The following is a 21670-nucleotide window of genomic DNA, read 5'->3' on the forward strand; positions in this document are numbered from 1 at the left end:
GTAAAGTAGTTGGTATGTACATTTATATAGAGATTTGTAAAATGTGTTTTTCGTACCTACCTCATGTCATTTATATCACCAACCTCTGATGTCAAGCGGTAACAAAATTGGTGCATTTTGTTTTTAAAAAATGCATTGGGAAGAAATAGACAGAATAGGGCACATACTGAATAAGCAACAGTAAAATGAAGACAAGATGCAGTAAAAACAGAAAGAAACATTAATGCTTGTGTGGTGTGGGACTGATATGAAAGAGTCATACCGAAAAACATATTTACAGTGTATATTTCATGCTTCTGCCCTGTGTTCACCTGCCTGATCACTCACTCTCCTGTCTTTACAAATCCTGTTACCCTCATCTGCCCTGCATTCACCTCATTTCCCTCTCCCTAGCTTCCCCGCCCATATCTACACCTGCTGGGCCTCATTATCCTCATCCTGCTGCTTTAATATTCTGACCGAAAAAAAAGGTGAAGCCTGAGCTTATTGTGCTAACCCTAAATTCTTAATGAAGCATTACCTTAAATCTACTCAAAATAGCAGTAAAACAAAACAAAAATAAAATATAATAAATAACAACATCATAAATCAGAAGCAAATAAACAAAACAAAAAATCAGAAATTTCATTAACTCATGTCAGCCATTTCTCAGTGTTGGTCACATACTTTGTATCTTTCAATTATAATATTTTTGTACATTTTCGTCTTATAAAAATAACTTTTTTTGAATCAGATTTGCTCCAATTTACCCACTGCCACTTTAAGTAGAGAATACAACACAGGGAGAGTATCCACAAATAATTCATGAAACAATAATAAGAGAAAAAAAACAAAAAAAACTAAAAAACAAAAACAAATATATATATACAGTATATATATATATATATATACGTACCTACACACACACACACACACACACACACACACACACACACACACACATACACATATATACACATATATACACGTACACAAATATACATATACACACATACACACATACATACACATATATAAATACATACACATATATACATACACATACATACACATACATATACAGTATACATACACATACATACATACACACATACATACACATACACATATACTGTATACTGTATATACACACATACACACATACATACCTACATACACACACACACACACATACACATATATACACGTACACAAATATGCATATACACACATACATACATATATTTATATATAAACATACATACACATATATATATATATACATACACATACACATATATACATACACATACACATACATATACATATACACATATACATACATACACACATACATACATATAAAAATAGAAGAAACAAAAAAAATAAAAAATAAATAATGATCAGTAGCCTATACTTTTAATTAGCATTTTGAATACACTATTTCTTACACTTTGTATACTGCTACTTTTACTGAAGTAAAATACTTCTTCCACCACTGAACATCACACAGGTGTGTTTCTACTGTATACTTTGTGGTAATTTTCCACTATAAACCAGTAAGACACTGTGCGCGAGGACAGGTGTTCAGTCTGGTTGGTTGGCAACAGTTGCTCAGGTGACTGAAGCCACATCCCCCTTAGAGACAACAACAGTCATGTGCTTGTGACAGACGGAGCAGCTTCACTCACCCAGACACCCACTATAGAGCAGCACCCAGGGGTGTCATGGACTGACAACTTACTCTCACATGTGCGGCACTTTCTCACCGTGTTTCTGCCTCTGTGTCTTTAAAAACACTATTATTATTCAGGAGAACTATAGTTATTTGAGTTAACTCTACGGTCATGAATCGACTGGATGAATGGAGCTTCAAGTCCAAGAGCATGGACCTGCTGGACCTGGAGGAGGACTTCTACTTCCACTACGGAGCCGAGGAAATGACAGATTATCAAGACCCCGATGAACTTGTGGCTGCGCTGAAACAAAAGGAGGAAGAGGTTATTCTGGCAGCCCAGCTGGGAAACGCATTGCTGCTGGAAAACCGTCAGCTGAAAGAGAAGAGCGACAAACTTCATGAACAATACGCAGACAAGCTGGAGGTAAGACTATTTTACACTGGGAATGCTTAGATATATGGTGTATAATGGGAGCTTTCTAGGTGAAATAATGTGGTTTCAAAGTTAAGTTGCTGCTAGTATTTGAAGTGGGAGGGTGAAAAAAGATATGTAAATTCAATAGTAACCTTTAGAGCAACTTTGGGAACAATATGAATCCAGTATAGAAAATAATACTCCACACATAAATCTTATATCTCTTAAAGAATGTATCATTATACAAGATTGTTTTTATTCATATGGTGAGTGTATGAAAAATATACTCAGTTAGCAGTTTCTTTATTGTTATATGTACAAATGACAACTTTAAACACCCAACTTTGATAATAATGATAATAATAAACTTTATTTGTATAGCACCTTTCCAAACATAGTTACAAAGTGCTTTACATAAGTTAAAATAGTGCAAACATCAAGATAAAAACAATACAGAATGAAAACATAAAAACATAGGCAAAAATTATATTAAAGAATGAATCACAACTTATACAAGATTGTTTTTATTCATATGGTGAGTATATGAAAAATATACCCAGTTTCTTTATTGTTATATGTACAATGACAACTTTATATATTAAACATTTTTATTGGCACAAAAAGTATAATGAAGCAGTACAACTATAAAGAAGTTTTAGATATAATGGAAGCTTTTTAGGTGAAATATGTGGTTTAAAAAGATTTCACGACTTGTTTTCTGCTAGTATTTGAAGTGGGAAGTTGAAAAAGATATGTAAACTCAATAATACAATACAAAAATGAATCCAGTATAGAAAATAATACTCCACACATATCTAATTTCTCTTAAAGAATGTATCACAAATTATACAAGATTGCTTTTATTCATATGGTGAGTGTATGAAAAATATACCCAGTTTCTTTATTGTTATATGTACAAATGACAACTTTAAACACCCACCTTTGATAATGGAGGGTAACATATAACAAAATAATGGAGAAAATACACATTAATGTGGTGAGAAATAATATTAATCATACTGTATGATCTACAGAAGGTTGTCCATATAGGGCTGTGTATAGGCAAGAATATTGCGATACGATACGTATCACGATACAGGGGTTTACGATTCAATATATTAAGATAAGATATTCCTTTATTAGTCCCACATGTTGCGATATATTGCGATACTGTAAGTAAGGCGATATATAGTGATTTTTTTTTTTTATCTAATTTTAGGAAAACTGTCATAGTATATAGACCACACCATCATATGCATAAAAACGTATTTTTTATACAATCAGAACAGTGGGATCTGCATTTGCATTTATCACAGGCTTTAAAATCAAACATCATAGCACTACTTTGAGAGGGCACATTCACTGAGAGGACGCATTCACTGAGAGGACGCATCTCTTTGTAAATTAAATAACGTATTGACTAAAAGGTAAAATATTAATTAAAAATCAAACACAAAACATATCGCAATATTCTTTTTTTTCCCGATATTTTCTTACACCTCTAGTTGTACATCATTCAATATATTCCAAAATACATTGTAAATAAATGCCAATATATTAGATATCCATAGGAAATCTACTGTAATCGTAAGTTTCATTACCGTACTAACGTGTAAACAGACAGAATGTGTCTTCGTCAAATTGTTGCTTTACTACACTTTCCTAAGTGTGATCAGGTTTATGCCTCTATACTCATTGCACTCTCTTTTGTGTTGTTCCACTGACTAAGTATTTCCAGGACATGTCTCAAATGAAATGTTTCCCTGGAAAGCTATCTTCACAGGTTGAGAAAGAAATTGGCAACCTGCCTCTTCCGAGGAATCAAACTTACTCCTTATGAGACATCAGCAGTTAACTTTGGAAGTCTAATACAAGGAGCAAACTGCAGTTACTGTGTCAGCAGGAGGAGCCCCAAAACACTCACACACTTTAAACATCTTTTAATGAATCCGAGATGATTCTCCAAATTCAATAAATCTCTTCAAGACAACAAATCTAACAGCAATGAAGCTGAGAGACAGCAGGTGAAAGTTATTTGTCTCTGTAGTGAAGCTGTTGCCTCCTGCGCAGCATCACACACCTGAGTGGTTACAACAGACTAAATAATGGCCTTAATGCCTTTGTCAGGGTGAATGCTGATGTTCTCTTCAGATGTTCAATCTTGAATCTTATCAGGTGTGATTACGACTTAAATCAGTACTTTTCAAAGTGCAGTAAAGATGTGACAAGAACTTATCTGCCTAGAAACTGATAGAATCTGCAAGAGAGATAATTTCATAAATAGTTGTATGGAACACAAAGCTGCCACTAACAATTATTTTCAGCATCGATAATCTGCTGATTTGTCATAAATACCTAATTTCCTAAAGCTTTTTTTTGGCGATACAAGAATTCTTGTACTTTACTAAAAGGATTTTTTTACTATCGCATATAGAAATAGAGAAAATCCTCACAATTGAGAAGATGGAACTAGGTTTAAACTATTAATAACCATCAAAGTAGTTGTAGATTAATTATCTGTCGATTGACTAATCTATTAATCGACTAATAGGTTCAGCTCTAATGGAATATATGAAAACAGATTTGACTGATGTTTCTGTACAGTAAGATATAAATTAAATAATGTAAATTTTCAGTGCAACTTCAGATACTCAATTTTCAGGTCTAGACTCGACGACCCATCCTATCCATAACTATTTGAGGTCTATACCTAACCTTAGCCATTCGAGGTCAATGCCTAACCTTAACTATTCAAGATCAACCATCTCGCGAGAGTTTCCCAACTCATAGGTTACCTTCTAGACACGACCAGTTTGTCACTCAAATTCCTATTTCAAATCAATATGTTATCATTGTAACATCCTGTTGCCAATAAGGACGATTTATAAACATAATCATTTCAAACATATGCATAGTAGGCCTATAAACAGCCTATGTTGAATGAACTGTAATCCTGGATCAATGTTAATGTATTCCACCCCTGTGTAGGAGCTGGAGCAGGGCAGGCATGAGCTGCGGCTGAAGCTGGAGGGCTGCCAGTCCCAGTGGGAGAGCCAGGTGTTGGACCTGGAGAGGGATGTGAGGGAGCTGAGCGCCCAGGTGGATCGGCTCAGCCGGGCCCTCAGCGAGGCCGAGAGGGACAAGACTCAAGCCCAGATGGAGCACAGCGAGCACACACAGCAACTCAAGGAGCAGCTCAACACTGTGAGTCCCACATAGTTTAATGTTACTCTGTCAGAACTATAGACCTTGTGTTCAAAGAAACACCCTGACTGGGACAGGTAATTCAGCTACTGTGTGAACAAGCACCTGGCGTACCACCAGTTGCATAGTCTGTCTTATATGTATTTAAATTACACTTTCTATAGCCACTTAAATTTACCTGTTGCATAAATGTTCCCTATGAGTGACTAATGTAAGACTGGCTTAGCCTGTCTCGCAATGCACTATTGGTGAAATAAGACACTTCACAGAAGAGAAAAAATGGCAAACCACACGATGGGAGAAAATAACAGAAAAGGTAAATAGCATAAATCCAACAGTCGTAAGAACCGTTAAAGATGTTCAGAAATATTTCAAGAATATGGTACAAGAATCCCAAAAAGTTATGGATAAACAGTTAAAATAGTTAGCTAAAAGTCTAAGGCCAAGACTAGTCTTAAACTTAGTTTATACAACTGGCATCTGAGCTGTGGATCCAAAGCTGCTGGCCTTCTGAGTCAAACTAGATAAGACGGGCTGTCACCCAATCCTCACACTGAAACTCAGTGTTCTCTGCAAACCTCTCAGGTATCAGTCTGACTCAGCGTAATCTGCTCCATAACAAGGCCAAACTCTCAGGCTGTTCACAGACTCAGACCAAGGCTGCGACAAAAATACTTACTTATACAAGTTTTGATGAAAAGGAAAGTTTTCATCTGAGCAGGAGAGACAGAAGTCGATCAGTCAGTAGCTACGAAACCAAAGCTGTTGGCTTCAGGCAAATGATCCAGCAGAATGTAAATTTTATGTAAACAAGAAGGGGAGTGAAAGTTAATGCATTGAATTGATTTGAGCACCAGGAGCACAGAGGGAGGAAGGCATAGAAAAGATCTGGAAGATGCATTCATTGTTTAAGTCATTTTTTGAGCAAAAATGCCCCAGCCATGCTCTTTATCCAGCTTCTCAAGTGTGAACATTTTCTGCTTTTGTGTTTTTATATCGTTGTAAACTGAATATCTTTGACTTTTTGACTGTTGGTTGATCAAAAGAAGATATTTGAAGACTTCACCTTGGCCTTTAGTACATTTTTTTCTATTTTCTCACATTTTATATTAATAAATGAACCAAAGAGTGGGCAGATTAATCAGTTATGAAAATAATCATAGTGTCAGCCCTACCTAAGAACATTATAATCTACCAGTTTATTTAGTAACATGAAGTTAATTTTTAACGTGCTTACGTAATTGTGTGACATAATGGACAAAATAACTGACAACACACAGCTGATTCAAATCATTATCAGCTCGTATGTGTTCAAGTCAAACATTCATGATCTTCAGTGTTTGATCCTGAGGAAATGGTACACCTTGGGAGGCAAAATCAAACCGATGACATATTATTTTACTGCCTCTTATCAGTCAACATGGAGGAGCTGATTGGATCACACAGCTGGACAACCTTGGGTGTTTTTCCAGCCTGAGAAAGTAGAGGATGTTTTTCTAAACATTACAGTCGTGACGTGTTGCGTCGTCACGGCTGATTACGGCTGAAACTACTGGTTCCTTGTGTAGTTTCAACATGCACAGCAAACCTGAGCTGGCAAAGTTAAAAATGAATCCAAACAACAGTGTGCAACCCTCCCATGAGTCAAGGTCCACAAAATAAGGAACTATGAATGCCTTAGTTTCCCCCATCTGCAGTCGGGCTGAAGCTCTTACTGAGGAAAACTCCCTAGAAGTTCAGGAAAAAGTCAATTTAGATAAAAAGTGCTATCTCTCTTTTGGCTGTTTGGGGAGAAGGAAGTGGAGAAAATGTTTTATTTGGCATCGGAAGTGGTTAACTCTGGACTCTGTGTGGTTGTAAAAAGCCAGAGAGAGCGAATGTGTTGAAGGAAGAAGAAGCTCCATGTCTGATGCGTCTTTATCAGACGTGGTGAAGGGTGCTGTTGCTTCTGTCATGGTGAGTCTGTATTTCTGTGATCATGTGTGTTTGTACAGGCGTTCCCACAGTTACGACTGGAACAGGAGATTTTGTCCTGTGTGTCCTGATTGGGCTTTAGATCGGTTGATCATTTTCTCAATGAATGGATTTATTGTTTACTCAGAGATATTTAGTTTGCTATAGTTGAAGAGCCAATATTCATATTTGGGACCAGAAGACAATGTTGGAACCAGTAACCAGTGTTCAAAAACACACTAATAGATCATGTATCTTATGGATTGTGAGTCTACATATAACGAAGCTGTAGCAGGTCTCAGAGAGCTTGAAACACTATATCCTAATTGTGAGGGTGTAACCAGAGTATGACAGTAATCTGGTGGAGGCAACCTCATATTGCACCACAGAAACCTGAGCGAGAAAGAATTCCCCATGTTAACCAGCAAAGCAAAGCAAAGCAAAGCCCTGCTGTGAGAGGAAAAGTTCGCTGTGTCTCTTGATCCTGGTGCATTTGAGGAAGCGGCTGCATAAGAACAATGTTGGCATGTGCCAGATTGTCACATGGTTGAGTGCTGACTGTTTAGACAGTATAGCTGGAAAGTAGATGTTAAAATATCAGGGAGGGTTGAGTGAGGTCAGGATGTTTCTTCAGTCATGCAACTGATACACAATATGAGAACACTTAAGTGAAACATTAATGAGTTTGTCTCGTGTCTAATGTCTTTGTTAATTTATTGCTTGACTCAGTGAATGTTTAACAATGAAAATCGATAACATACTGTACCGCTAAAAGTATGTAGGACATTGGTTTGGACCTGTGTCATATTAAATTAAGTATAACTAATTAAATATAATGAGTCATATCAAAAATATGCACCAGTGACTCTGACTGACACTCAATATTAAATCTGAACTAGTTCTTCAATAAAAGAACGTTAGCAGTTAGACTTTTCAAATAGTCAGCTGCCAGTTTATGAGGCACATGTTGCTAAAACTGATGCAGTCAAATCCGACATTTATGAAGGTTATAATGTTCATCTTTTGTCTAAGCTGTTTTAGAGGGTGTTGATTCAACTCTATGGTCATTTAAGAAGCGATAGTGTGTAGTGCTGTTGAATTGTAGTGTTATACAGACTCTTTGTAGAACGATTAGTCAATTAATTGATTTATCGGTTGACAGGAACATAACCGGCAACTATTTTGATAATCTATATTAATCATTACAGTCATTTTTCAAGCAAAAATACCAAATGTTTGCTGGTACCAGCTTCTCAAATGTGAGGAGTTGATGCTTATTGGTGAAACATGATAGTAAATTGAATATCTTTGGATTTTGGACTTTTTGTTGGATTAAACAAGCAATTTTCTCTGCATTTATTTGAGGTTTTTTTCTTGATTCATCATTTTTTAAATATCAGAAAATAGTGAAAAAATTGAAAATGGAGAAAGTAATTGCCAGATAAATCGATAATGAAAATAATTATTAGTTCCAGGGTAAATATTTAATCCATCCCTTTTTTAACAATGAGGGTAAACTGGGTGTAAATGGGTGAAAAACACACCTTTTCACCTCCTGGTTCCCACCCAGTGTTACATGATCACATTCCCTGGCCGTGGATCACAGTGTGTTATTGGAACACTGTGACAAATCCCTCGCTGTGAGATTTCCGTTATTGTAAAAGGAGATGCCTGAATTGAGGCGAGCCCCCCGTGACCTCTGCTCCCTCTGCCAGCATCACGCAGCTCACGGACAAAAAGGGAAAGACAATATACATTTAGGAGAGATATAAATCTTTCATTTGCTTCTTTGATGCCGCCCCTCATATCCCATCATCCCAGGGGAAAGCCATCTTTTCTGTGTGCTCCCCGAGGGGCTCGGCTGTAGCTGGGGTAGTCAGCTGTTGGATACCTCAGCGTTTGGATCAGTGAAGGCTTGGGGTGTCGGGGGGGGTGGGCCACGTGAGGGGATATCATCTTTGTGTCTCTACCAAATGGAGCGTCCTCCTTCCACTCCTGTTTTGGTGATTCTCAGTGGGTCGCTGCCTCTTTTGTGGAGAAGGGGCCCGTGTTGACGAGACGAGGCATCGGTAATCACGTCTCACGTTCATCTTTAAGGCCCCCCTTTCTCCTCCTCATAGTGTGTCTGCATGCCATGTTTTGTTTTTGTCCATCAGTGCCGGCTTTACTCTTTGTCACACACACACACTTCCCACTAATGTTAGCCCTCACGCCTGCCTCACTTCCTCTGTACACACTTACAAACACGTACACACAAGCTGTCCCCCCCCTCCACTCCGCTTCACCCTCATGATGTCCAAGTTTACCCTCTGCCACATTTTTGTCTAATGTGGCGTGATGATGTCACAGACAAGACCAAGATGCCCTCTGCTCCATCTGCCGCAGAGTCCGGCCTTTCATCTTGTATTATGTGGCGGTGATGGGACCTGACAGGGGCCCGCCAAACTGCTGAGTAAGGGGAACTGAGGGTCCCAGACCAGGACGGGAAGGTCGGGGGTTTTGGGGGATTGGGAGAGCAATGGGTTGGTGTTGACCGGGGCTGCAGATGTGGCACCACTCCAAAGATCCCTGCTTTGTGTGTTGAGAAAGTAGCTGATTTTCAGATAAACAAGTACAACCATGACGAAATAAAGAAATCATTATTTAGTACTTCATATGACATGTGGTTTGTCAATGATTGGCTGTTTTGACGGATTAGTGATCACAGGAGTCATGTTGCTCTTTGTTTGTGGTCTCCAGCCTTTTTGGCTTGTGAACTCTTAAAAGAAGATTTTTTGTTTTGCATTTATTGGACATTTTGACAATTAAGAGGCTTGACAAACCTGTTGAATGCATTTCCATCCTCATGAAACATTTGCAAAACTATTTTTTTTCTTATTTTAAATCCTACATTGTTTACATGCATGTTTGGAAGCTAGCTACCTGGCACATTGCCTCATTTCTTGCCCTGTTGATCAGTTGATCAGCGTGAAACCATCGGCAGGGCTGTGCATTGTGATGCTGCGTGCTCTTGGATGTGTATGTGATAAAAACAGAAAGGGGCACAGACTAGTGAAAATATTGCTCCATAGCGCTGATAGTGGTCAAAAACTCCACAGGGTACCTTTTTAAAGAGGACATATTATGCTTATTTTCAGGTGCGTGCTTGTAGTTTGCTCTGATTGGTCAGCTGGCCCACCGTTGTGACTGGTCAACCGAACCAAACTCTTCGGACTCCGCTCCAGCTCCGCTCTAACTAGCTTTGTTTGATGGCGTACCAAACTAGCCTTTAGGCAGGTATTATGCAAATGTGTTACTTGGTGACATCACCACGTTACGGAAGAAAAGGCAGGACTTCAAGCGAGGCGTTTCAGGCAGTTCAGGATCAGTGTTTCAGTGGACTTTGGGCTTTGTAACTTTGCAGACCTGTTACATGCACAACAAAATATATAACACACTAAAGGTAGGTCCTCTTTAAAATTAGCCAATATGTACACGTGACCCCTCATCACAGGCTATGGTATTAATGTGTGGACATGAGTTATGAGCTTTTCAAAAAATGAATATTTTTCCCTCTCAAATAGTTTTACAGTATATGAAGGATTTCTAGTGACCTGAAGAGGTGGAGATATCTTTATTTCAAGCAAGAATTAGAGAAATGTTGTAAAAATGTTGTCTTTATTACCCCTTTAATCCTCTTGTGACCCCTCAGATTTTATCTTTAGACCCCACTGGGTTCCCAAGCTAGGAATATTGTAACCATGAGCAGTTCTTTCAGAGACAGTAAAGAAAACCATCTCTCATTTTCCTTGTGCTGCATGGCCCGCAGCAAAAAACATACCAAACAAATGTTCAATTTTAGTCACCTAATCCCCACCAGGTATCATGTTGTGCTTCTTCTCATCTGGGTCTGGATTACAGGATTTATTCCTGCTATATATTTGGCTATTTTAAGATTCAAGACTGTGGCCTCAATTCTCTTATAGCTCATCCCTCAGGCGAGCTTTGTTTTGGAGTTTCAAGTTGACAGATCCAAACCTATGATTCCACTTTTCTTGGTCATAGTTTGATTTCTTACTGAGTGAACTTTCTCTGTGCTTAAATCTCTCCTTGTGTCTAAAATTAAACAAAAATGCACAAAGAAGTCCTGCAAATTCAAAAGCCACATGTCTGTTTTATTTCACTCTATTTGTGAATCTCATGTGTCTGTGTTTTATTTCTGGTGTGTATTTTTGTTCGTGTAGGCAATGGAGGTGGAGAGAGCCATGTCCAGTGAGCTGCAGGCTCTGAAGCAGGAGCTCCAACAAAAGGGAAGCCACAACCGGCCGCAGGACGAAGAGCTGATCAGTGCCATGAGGGAGCAGGTAGCGACAATACACTCATACATGTACCTTTAAACGCCGCAACCAAACCAAAGCTAATCCTAAATGTAGAGCATTGTGTACTCACAGGGACAGGATGTCCAGAACACACCGCACCAGTGTCTGTGTCTGTTTTCGTATTATATTTCCTGTCAAAAGAGTTGATTGTGTTGCCAGATGCTTCATGCCTCTTGCCTTACTTTGTTGCATTCACTTCAGAGTGAGGTCAGGGTGTTTCTTCATTCCTGCACCTGATACGTGAGAACACTTAAGTGAGGCATTCATTAATTTGTCTCGTGCCTGATGTCTTTGTATTTTACCGCTTGACATAGTGAAAGTTTAACAAGGAAATACTGTATGTACAATCTGATTTCTGAGGAGCCGACAGGTCATGACATTATTTACTTGGAAGGAATGAAAATGAGATTTGGACATTTTTCTGGTTTAGTTTCACGCTTGGGCAAGAAAATGTTCCACAGCGTAACATTATCAGTGTATTACAAAACTGGGATATAGACATATCTACTGGTTCCAGACAGGAAAGGGAGTATAATTCTTGGATGATAAGCTGGAAATGTTAATACTGTTCACTTTGATTCTTTTGCAAATAAATCTATGACGTACTGAATCCCTAAAGGTATGTAGAACATTGGTTTGACCTGTGTCAAGTTACATTACAAGTATAATTTATTAAAAATAATTAGTCAGAACATAGTTATACCAAAGGTTTGCTGGCACCAGCTTGATAGTATATGATAGTAAACTGAATATCTTTGGGTTTTGGACTTTTTGTCGGACAAAACAAGTATTTTTTTTTCACTTTTTTTCACTATTTTTTCACGCTGCAACTATTTGAATAATCTGCTTTCTTTATGTTTTCCAATACATAAAGAACATAATGCAACACAAGAGAAAAAATCTTATAGTAAAGCAAGAACAGGTAAAAGAACAAATCTGGGCACATAAAGGAAGCCAATAAAATAAAATAAGACAAACCATTAAACAGAAAAGGGCATTTTCTCAATAAAATAGTAATTTTTACTTCCTATTATGTTTTTCTTTATATTCATTTGAAAAAATTGACCAAACTTCACAAAACTTCACTTGATAATTATAAGTCCTTTCAATTACAGATTCAAAAGAGGCATTATCTGTCATTAATTTTAACCATTCAGCAAAATACAGCTTTGTCTGACTCTTTCAATGAACAAACAAACAGTCCTTTAAAAGACGGCCAAGGCAAGTCCATATTCTTGTTTGGATATACCTGGTGGTAGAAGAGACCTGTCTCCTATAAACACAGTCAGGGAGATTCTGGTAATGGTTTATGCAACCACTCTTCAATACTTTCAGTTACTCGTTTCCAAAAAAGAGAAATTCCCACCTTAGATGAAGGAAAGTACCTGCTTCATTTTTACACTTTAAACTGTTTTAATGATTTTTTTTGAGGGAGGATAAAGTCCGAGAAAAACTTCCAGATATTCTCGGTACCTCTCTAAACACTCACATATATCAACACTGGTGGATTGATACGGTGTGATGCAAGGGGAGAGTGGGAGTTAGTGGGTGTTTTTCTTTCCGAGAAGAAATAACTTTTTTTTTTATCATATTTAATATCTGTGTTTTTGTATTTCCAGGTGCTGCGTCTCACCCAGAAGGAGCAGGCGCTGGAGGAGCGTTTGGAGGGTGTGTGTCAAGAAAACACTGAGCTGAGGTCGAGTTTGGCCTCTTTACACACACGCCTGGCTCTGCATGACCAACTCAACCAACAACACAGCCAGCAGGTACAAATACAGACGAGGCAACACAAAGCAGCTCAGTGTGGTCGGTGTATGAATGAAAGAGCCCTCAATAACAAAGGGATTTTCTGCTCCCGGCCCGGCGGCCTGGGTTTCGGCGGGATTGTGGAGAGCATTGCTAAACAATCACCTCATCCCCGTCATTGTAACTTCCACTCGTAACTCTGGATTCCACTCTTGTTCGTTTAGTTTCATGTCGAGCCGTGGGCTGGAATCTGGCGCGTCAGGATTCCTGTCACACTGAACGTTGTTGGAAACAAGTCTCATGACGGCTTTTTAAAAAGCACACACATGTCTGTGTTATGATGTCATTTCTCTCTGTTTATCATCAATGTAATCTGAGGTTACATAATGTTGTCTTATCTTCATCTCTATCATTTGTTCTACATGTTTGCTCACCTCAGATTCCCGTTTGTGCCTGCGTGTTTTGTCTCTACGCTTCCTATTTGTGTGTTCACACGCCTCCTTGTGTTTTCAGCTCGCTGGGGCATTGCAGGAGGTGGAGGCGGCGCGGAGTCGCTCACAGCAGCTGCAGGCCCAGGTGGAGGAGCTTCAAGAGGAGGTTTCCCTGCAGGAAGGCAGGAGCCTCGGAGACGCCTCCCTGCTGTCTGAGCTGGAGAGCAGCCTGGAGACGGCAGTGCTGGGAGTCAGCAAAGAAGAGGTACTGAAGCAGATTAAGTCTTTAACACAGTCAGAGAGACTACAGGGTTAACCCATCAGGCCACAACAGGAGAAAGATTTGGCTGAAATCTCTTGTCAGCGAAATTTAAAAAGAGAAAATAGATATATATGCTCTATATGAGATATTCTAAATTTTTCTTATAGTCAAACAAATCCCATGGAAAGACCAAAGCCAACAATTGTTCCTACAGACAGCTATACCTACGAAAAGTAATGCACTGTAATTTGTATATATCCCACAAAATATCAGGAAGTATAAAGAGCGACATACACTGTGTAGGGAAGAGGTCAGGGTGGATGGGTGGGTCAAAAACACAGGACTTTCGCTCAGGAGACCGGTGTTCGTACCCCGTGTGAAACCAGAAATCAACGTTGATTTAATTGTCACGTAACTTCCGTACTTAAATTATGCCAATTCCGGAGTTATTTTAACCCAAACCACAATCTTTTCCTAGACTTAACTAAGTAATTTTGTTGCCTAAACCTAACCAAGTTGTTTCCTGTGTAGACAGAAGTTAATTTTGAAAAGACTGGGGCGGAAATTGACTTCACGTGTTGTTGGACATTCATATAAAATGTCCAACAACACGTAACTATTCGTAAGATATCATACAAATCATTGTATAAGGATACATTTGTTTACTTGCAAACTCACACTAACTATAACTTTCACAAGTACCAAAAAATGTGTTGTGAGTAATAGGATTGTTTTCTGAGATAGGGGTGAAAGAAAAGAGTAATTGTTGTTGCTGGGAAGCTTGAATTTTAGTAATGAGCTTTTGAATCCCAAATCATCCTCATTCAGTCAGACTCATTTTGGAATCGAGACGGGAAACGTACTATGTACTGTATATATCAATGTCATGATATAAAATCATACACACGGTGATACAGTACATACTTTTATGTATATCAAACACTCTTAGCAGTAAGTGACGGAGCATAGCTTTAAATTCCTCTTATAACAGATTAATTGTGCAAAACGAAAGTAAGTCTGTGACCAGAAGTAGGAAATACTCCGTTTATCTGAATAACACAAGCAGCTCGTCTACGAGGCAGAGAGGCTGTAAATTAAACAGAGTGCTGTAACTGACAGAAACACCAGAATAGTTTTGGTTTGGCACCGGCTGCACTGACTTTATCTCCATACTGTGGTCGGCAAGTGTTAGTTGTTCTATTGTAGTCCTGCCCACAATGACTCATGCATGTTTTGAGGGGAAATTGTTTTCCTGTGATGACTGGAAACAAAAGTCTTCAACAAAATCTTTCCTTTAAAGAATCGTACTGTGAAATAACAGAATAATGACACCAGAAAAAACATCATCTATGAGCTGAATTTTAGGAAACATGAATAAATGTTGTAGTGAGAGGAATATGCCGACAGAACTCTTTGTGCAAGTTCTCCGTGACAGTGTGACTTGACGTCAGACAGGAGGACGTGTGAAGGTCCTGATTTTCAAAGTGAAAACGCCACAAAGGAATATTAGATAAGACTTTGAATTATGTTTGGGAGGAAACCGGAAAACTGACTGAAGTCTTCTAATTCTCACTCTCTACTGTGTCTACTGTTATTGTTTGGTTCCAGCAGGAAAATGTGATGTATAACTGCACTCATGAGTCATTCTCTACATTTCCTGTTTGTCATAGCCACATTGTGGAAGAATTTCCTCGTCTTACAGCCTTCAGCGCACGTTTACACCTGTGTCTGTAAACAAATATCATATATAATGTCATATGATGATTATCCCTTCTACTGGATGAACATTAACAAGATGTCTTTGTTGAGTCATCATGACATCAGTATCATCATGTGATATATATGACTCGAGGAAGTTAAATAAGGTGATGAGGAAATGCTTGCACCTCCCAGTGTGTAAATACATGCTGTCACTCAAGACGTGACGTGTGTAAAGAAACATCACGCTGAAAAGAAACAGGGGAAATAAAACCTTGTTTGTAAACCAGTTTTTTTTAAACAACAACTCTTTGAATGCGTGCCAAATATACAGTAGCAGCTTCCAAGCCATAACAATTGTGTGGTGAGAGTAACTCATGTGGCATTGAAAACAGAAAGTTAATAGTTAAGTTAAATGAACATGCCTCCTCTCCTGTTCCACTCAGGTAACGCAAGAAATAGGGTCCATCCTCCAGTTGCTGCTCCCACTGACCCAGGAGCTGAACAGCTCAGAGGGGCCAGAGGTCGTGGATCAACAGGAGGACCTGCAGGCCGTGCTGCACCAGTTGAAGGGAGTGGCCCAAACCCTGGCACTGGCATCCAGCCCTCAGGTGAGCCACAGAATGAGCAGGTGGAGCAGGAGAGGATATGCAAAACAAAAGGCTGACCTTGTTGTTTGAAATCAAAGGAGGACAGGGAAATTACACTGTGGCTTTTATGTCTTCTCAGCTTTTAGTTTAGTTTCTTTCCAGTCATTTATTCATAATACAACAATTTGACCATACAGTTATGAAAGTAGTTGAATAGTACTAAATCAATATATCCAAAATAAAAACAAAATCAAGTGTAATATTCCGACTGAAAAAAAGGTGTAGGTTGAAGCCTGAGCTTATTGTGCCAACACTTAATTCTTAACAAAGCATTACCTTAAATCTACTCAAAATAGCTGTAAAACAAAACAAAAATAAAATAGAATGAATAACAACATCATATTAAAAAATAAAGTATAATAAAGAAACATAAATATAATCAAGAAAAGGCATCCTAAATCAGTAAGTTTATTAATTCATGTCAATCATTTATCAGTGTTGGTATCTTTCAATTATAATATTTTTGTACATTTTCTTAAATTTACACTACATTTCTTTACATTCCTACCTGCTCTCTCTCTTCTTTTGCTCTAAACATATTTGTAGATTTTTTTAGGTCTACTGGGTCCATCAATTTGAAGGCATATGTTTTCATAAATAATGGGTTGGTTTGGTCATTATGCCTTATTGAATCATATATCAGTATCGTATACGTATGTAGAGTATATGTATGTATAAGTCTATATGTGTCCTTTGTGTGTTCTGAGGTTGAGGAATAAGTCTTCTAGACAGATAAAGGCTAAAAATACAGGTGTGTTTGTGGGACAGTGCAGCACACTTGTTGCTTTTCAAACGCAGCTTATGCAAATGTGTTTTTTTATGTATCGCTGCACTGAAATTCCTCACTTTGCTGTTTTTTATTTGTGTTATTATCATTCAGAAAGTAGCCTCCTCACATAACACATTCATCAATAAATGAATTCACAGTCAGCCCATCTTCCCCCTGGTGGCTGTTAGAGGAACCATAGTGTCATCACACTGAGGAAACGTGTGACCTTGTTTACGCAGTGGATGCCAATGAATTGTTGCAATTGATAGCTCGTACACTGAGCCTCTATTTGCCACAAGCAAGCGCATACAATTGTCCAGTTGTGTCTCATTGCATTCAGATCCGTAACAGGCATTTACCACTGTAACTAAATATTCCTGCCCATCCCCTTCCTCCCTCGGAGCACCTTGCAAGTAGGCCACTGCCACAGAGGCTCCTTTTTGGTGTAAATCTTTGTGAAATGCAAGGCCGATACCTGATCTCTTTGTTAACTTCTCTGTCCCAGGAGCTGAATCAAGCCTTTGTCGACAGGACGGGCGATCAGTGTGGGAATCCGAGCGCAGCGCAGGAGATGAGAGATCAGGTAACCCTGTGATGAACGAATACGTCTGTCAGGGAGGAGCAACGCACATAGCGGCCCATTATATTAGGTTTTGGTTATGTCGTTACTGACCTTGCTGCTGTCACTGTAATCCATCTTAATGTCATATGTAGAGTCAGTGACCTTTGAGAGCATTTTTTTCTTCTTTTTTCAGTTTTAAACTCCATTAAGTTTTTCATTCACTCATTGCCTTAGTTTTGTTTAAGTTAGCCCTGAATCAAGTGTGTGGTCAAGCATAACACCTGAATTAGTACACAAATTACATCAGTGTCTTTAGTTTTTATTTTATCATACCACATTTTAAAAAATGTTGGTCATAAATTGCAATTTAACTTATTGTCACTTTAGCGCAACAATCTTTCTTCTTCAAAAAACTCCAAGCATTAACAACACTTAAATGCTCCTTTAAATTGTATTTTTTATTACATTAGGAAAAGTACACTTCAAACCCTAAATGGCTTTTTGTGAGCTCCTAAAGATTAAAAGTAATAAAACAGAAATTTTAAAGAGAACATTTAACATTTTAGTACAGCAACAATCCTGTTTTTGTGTTATATAGATTGATGTATGCAGTAAGTTTTACTCAGTGGTCTAAAACCAGTTAATTTCTTCCTCCTCCAGAACGTCCAGCTGCAGCAGGAAAACGCTGAGCTGAGGCAGAAGCTGCAGGGCAGTCAGGAACAGGCTGAAGTCGTCCAACAGGCCATCAGAGACCGAGATGAAGCCATAGCCAGGTGAGAAGCAAATTTTTTCCTCAATATTCTCAATGAAAATTATAATAAATCCAATATATTCTGATGCCTTTGACAGTATGCTTTGTTTTACAAGAACAGCTATTGTATTTGCTATATTTGATTCTTGTATATGACTTGTGATGTGACTGAAGAAGTTTCATAATTTCTTGGCAGGAAAAACCTGATGGAGGCCGAGTTGGTGAACAGTAAAAATGACATGATGTCTCTAAACAACCAGTTATTGGAAGCCATTCAACGTAAACTGGAGCTGTCACAGGAACTGGAGGCCTGGCAGGTGAGATTCCTTTTCTTCTCTGTAGAGCTTTTTGTCCACTTTACTGTATCCCAAAGCACCTCAAACCATCCCTAACGCAGTCTCTTTGTCACAAACTGTCTGGGCCATCTGTAAGCACATCTCCTGCTTTATGAAAACCATGAATATGATCATGAATGCATTCCATTTACACCCTTAAGATGTGCATCATAACTGATGGAAAATCACTTTTTGAGGCATGCTGTATGCATTTTAGTGCTAATTTGACAAGACAGGAGATGGATGTATCTCAGTGGGAGGTCAGGGACAGACGCAGCCATATCTCTCTCAGCTCTGTCAGTTTGGAGGAATATGAGCAGGTGTTTCTGTCAACGAGTCCTTCTGCTGCTGAGTCACTATGCCAAGCAAAGCCATCTGCCAAAGGGTCTGATCTCTAGTGTTTTGGTGAAGATGATGCGGATAATATCTTGATGTGGAGAAATCATCTTTGTTAGCTGAAAGCCGAAGTATGTAATTATCTTAAATAAAAATACAAGATATAAGTGATAAATACATCATAAACTATTTTTCAAATACAAATATCTTGTATGTGCAGATACAGACTTGTATCAGCTGGTCTACAAATGCAAATACAAACAGTTAAAAACTGTAAAATATACAGACATATACAGGAGTACATACAAGCCATTTACAAATCAGATACACTGAGCAGAATAGTTGAACAGAGAAAACTATAGGTCATGAAGGCATCAGTACACTCATAGTAGGCATAGGTCACTATCTTTCTATAATTTGGTTTGTTTTAAACGTCAATCTTGTGATTACGTTTAAAGCCCTCAAAGGTTCAGAGCTGAATCTGCGCTACATTCATAAAAATGTTTTGACCATTCCTTGAAATTCTTGTTGCATTTCATTCTCGTAAATCTGGAAAGGTGCTACAGAAATAAAGTTTTCTTCAAGAGAAAACGTAGAAAACATAACCTCCTCAGCACCCAACAGATAAGGCTGTTAATTTTCTCAATTTCTCTTATTGTTAACAAATCTCGTGAAAAAAACAAACCAACAACATCTCTCAATACTCCATCTCTGTGGCTGTCTGCTCTGTGCCCACTGGGTCCTATTGATGAATTACATTTTCACCATCTTGGTACTTGACTGTCTCCATCTTGGCTTTTTGCAACCAGAAGTGACATGAGAGGGTGGAGCTACGTGCAACCGAATGCTGAATAATATATTTTAAGGTGACCAAAAAGGTTATAATTAACTTTCACTGTGAAAGGGTTTAAGACAAAAATGCGGACAACACCCAGACCGGACAACACCGTTGTAGCGACCTGTCAATCACAAGGTAGCCACGCCCTAAAGCATCCCCTGCTTTATGGTCTATTTGACTCTAAATGGGACCATAATTTACTAAATGAACATCATGCTGTATTGAAGGAGACTTGAAAGTAGCGATTGAGACCATAAACCGGCTACAGTAGGCTATATCAGGGTTTGGCTACACAGACAATAAATGTTTGCACGATCAATTCATCGTTAGTTCTGGTATTTTCATCGGATTTGTTGACAATAACAAATACACAGAATATTGCTTCTCCTTACTTCTCCTTTTAAAAATACATCGATTGATATTTGTCAAGAGAAATGCATACAACACCAATGAGCAGTGACAAAAAAAGGTCACAATAACTGCTCATTGTTAACAACCAAGCAGTGTTTAAATCCAATACAGTCAGATGACTGTACTGTATATAATGAGTTTGAATGATATGAGCTCAGTGTCCCTGCTCCTCACACTTCTGCTCATTTCCTCCCCCTCCCCGCCTTTCCTCAGGACGACATCCAGGTCATCATCAACCAGCAGCTCAGGACCCAGCAGCAGTCGGAGCATCCTCCTCCAAAGAAGTCCACCTCCAACGGCATGTCCTTCTTCAGCAAGCCCAGCAAGACGGCCTCCACCTGGACGCGCCAGCCCTCCTCCTCCTCTTCCTCCACCACCTGGAGTTCAGACGCTAATCAGGGCAAAACCCAATCTCCCTGGAGGGACTGGTTAAGACGAGGGAAAGGGGCAAATAATGGACAGTGAGTGCTACACCTACCTGTTGAGTGCTGAGGAGAGGATGTACCAGGAGGATCAGAGGGGAAGTCACAAGTGCAGCTTCCCGTACATCATGTGTGGTGAAAAGAAGCCATAAAGACACTTTTAATTCAGCGATGAACAACAGAGCCACTGCGAACAAAGACTTGTCAAAGAGGCACTTACTTGTACACATTTCACTGAGAGGCTGAGCCTTCCTAAAATCTAAACTGTGATGACCTGGAACACTAATTTCTTCACAGAATTGTATTAGGTTCGCTTGGGACTGTAAATATTGTGCCTTATTTTGTAATATTGTGGATGTCTTTAAGTCTGAGACTTTATATGGTATACATGGTAGGTGTAGATCAGTGGAGAGTATTTGTTCAGATTATTTAATGTGAGAGATCAAAGAGTGGGAGAGAAGTACAGTCAGGAAATAAACAATCAAACAATTCATTTGTAATAATACTGATATGTGAATTTGCATACCAAGTTTGATGTGAGAAGTTACATTTTTTACTGTCAGCTTTGCACAAAAGCTAAATGTGTAAAAATGTTGATTGTATAAGAAACACTGTATGTCTTTGTGTACACTGAAATAGCTGTTTTTTTTTTTTAATAATTTCTCTGAATGATGACTTGGTGTGACATGAATCTGTGTATAGCAGACACATGTATGTGTACGTTTTGTGACTCAGTGTTCAATATTAAAGCTGCTCAGTACAAACTAGGTTGTTTACTAAGCTGTCTGACTGACCACATCTGGAATGATTGCTGGACAAATCCTTTCAATTTTTGTGGTTTTTTTTAGACATCGTGTTCAGAATGATAAACT

At 38.6% G+C, this 21670-nt stretch overlaps 1 protein-coding gene across 1 annotated transcript; it reads left to right on the forward strand.

Annotated features, from left to right (window-relative positions):
- The first annotated feature begins 1637 nt into the window (after positions 1 to 1637).
- Positions 1638 to 21562, forward strand: LOC141771566 (BICD family-like cargo adapter 1). Its single transcript, XM_074641975.1, has 10 exons — positions 1638 to 2081; positions 5061 to 5276; positions 11453 to 11572; positions 13207 to 13353; positions 13847 to 14029; positions 16171 to 16335; positions 17649 to 17726; positions 18366 to 18478; positions 18653 to 18773; positions 20590 to 21562. Exons 1-10 carry the CDS (start codon positions 1827 to 1829, stop codon positions 20839 to 20841), a joined length of 1650 nt encoding a protein of 549 aa, XP_074498076.1. The 5' UTR covers positions 1638 to 1826; the 3' UTR covers positions 20842 to 21562.
- The last annotated feature ends 108 nt before the right edge of the window (positions 21563 to 21670 follow it).

This window comes from Sebastes fasciatus, chromosome 7 (genome assembly GCF_043250625.1).
Source record: "Sebastes fasciatus isolate fSebFas1 chromosome 7, fSebFas1.pri, whole genome shotgun sequence".
Classification (NCBI taxonomy): domain Eukaryota; kingdom Metazoa; phylum Chordata; class Actinopteri; order Perciformes; family Sebastidae; genus Sebastes; species Sebastes fasciatus.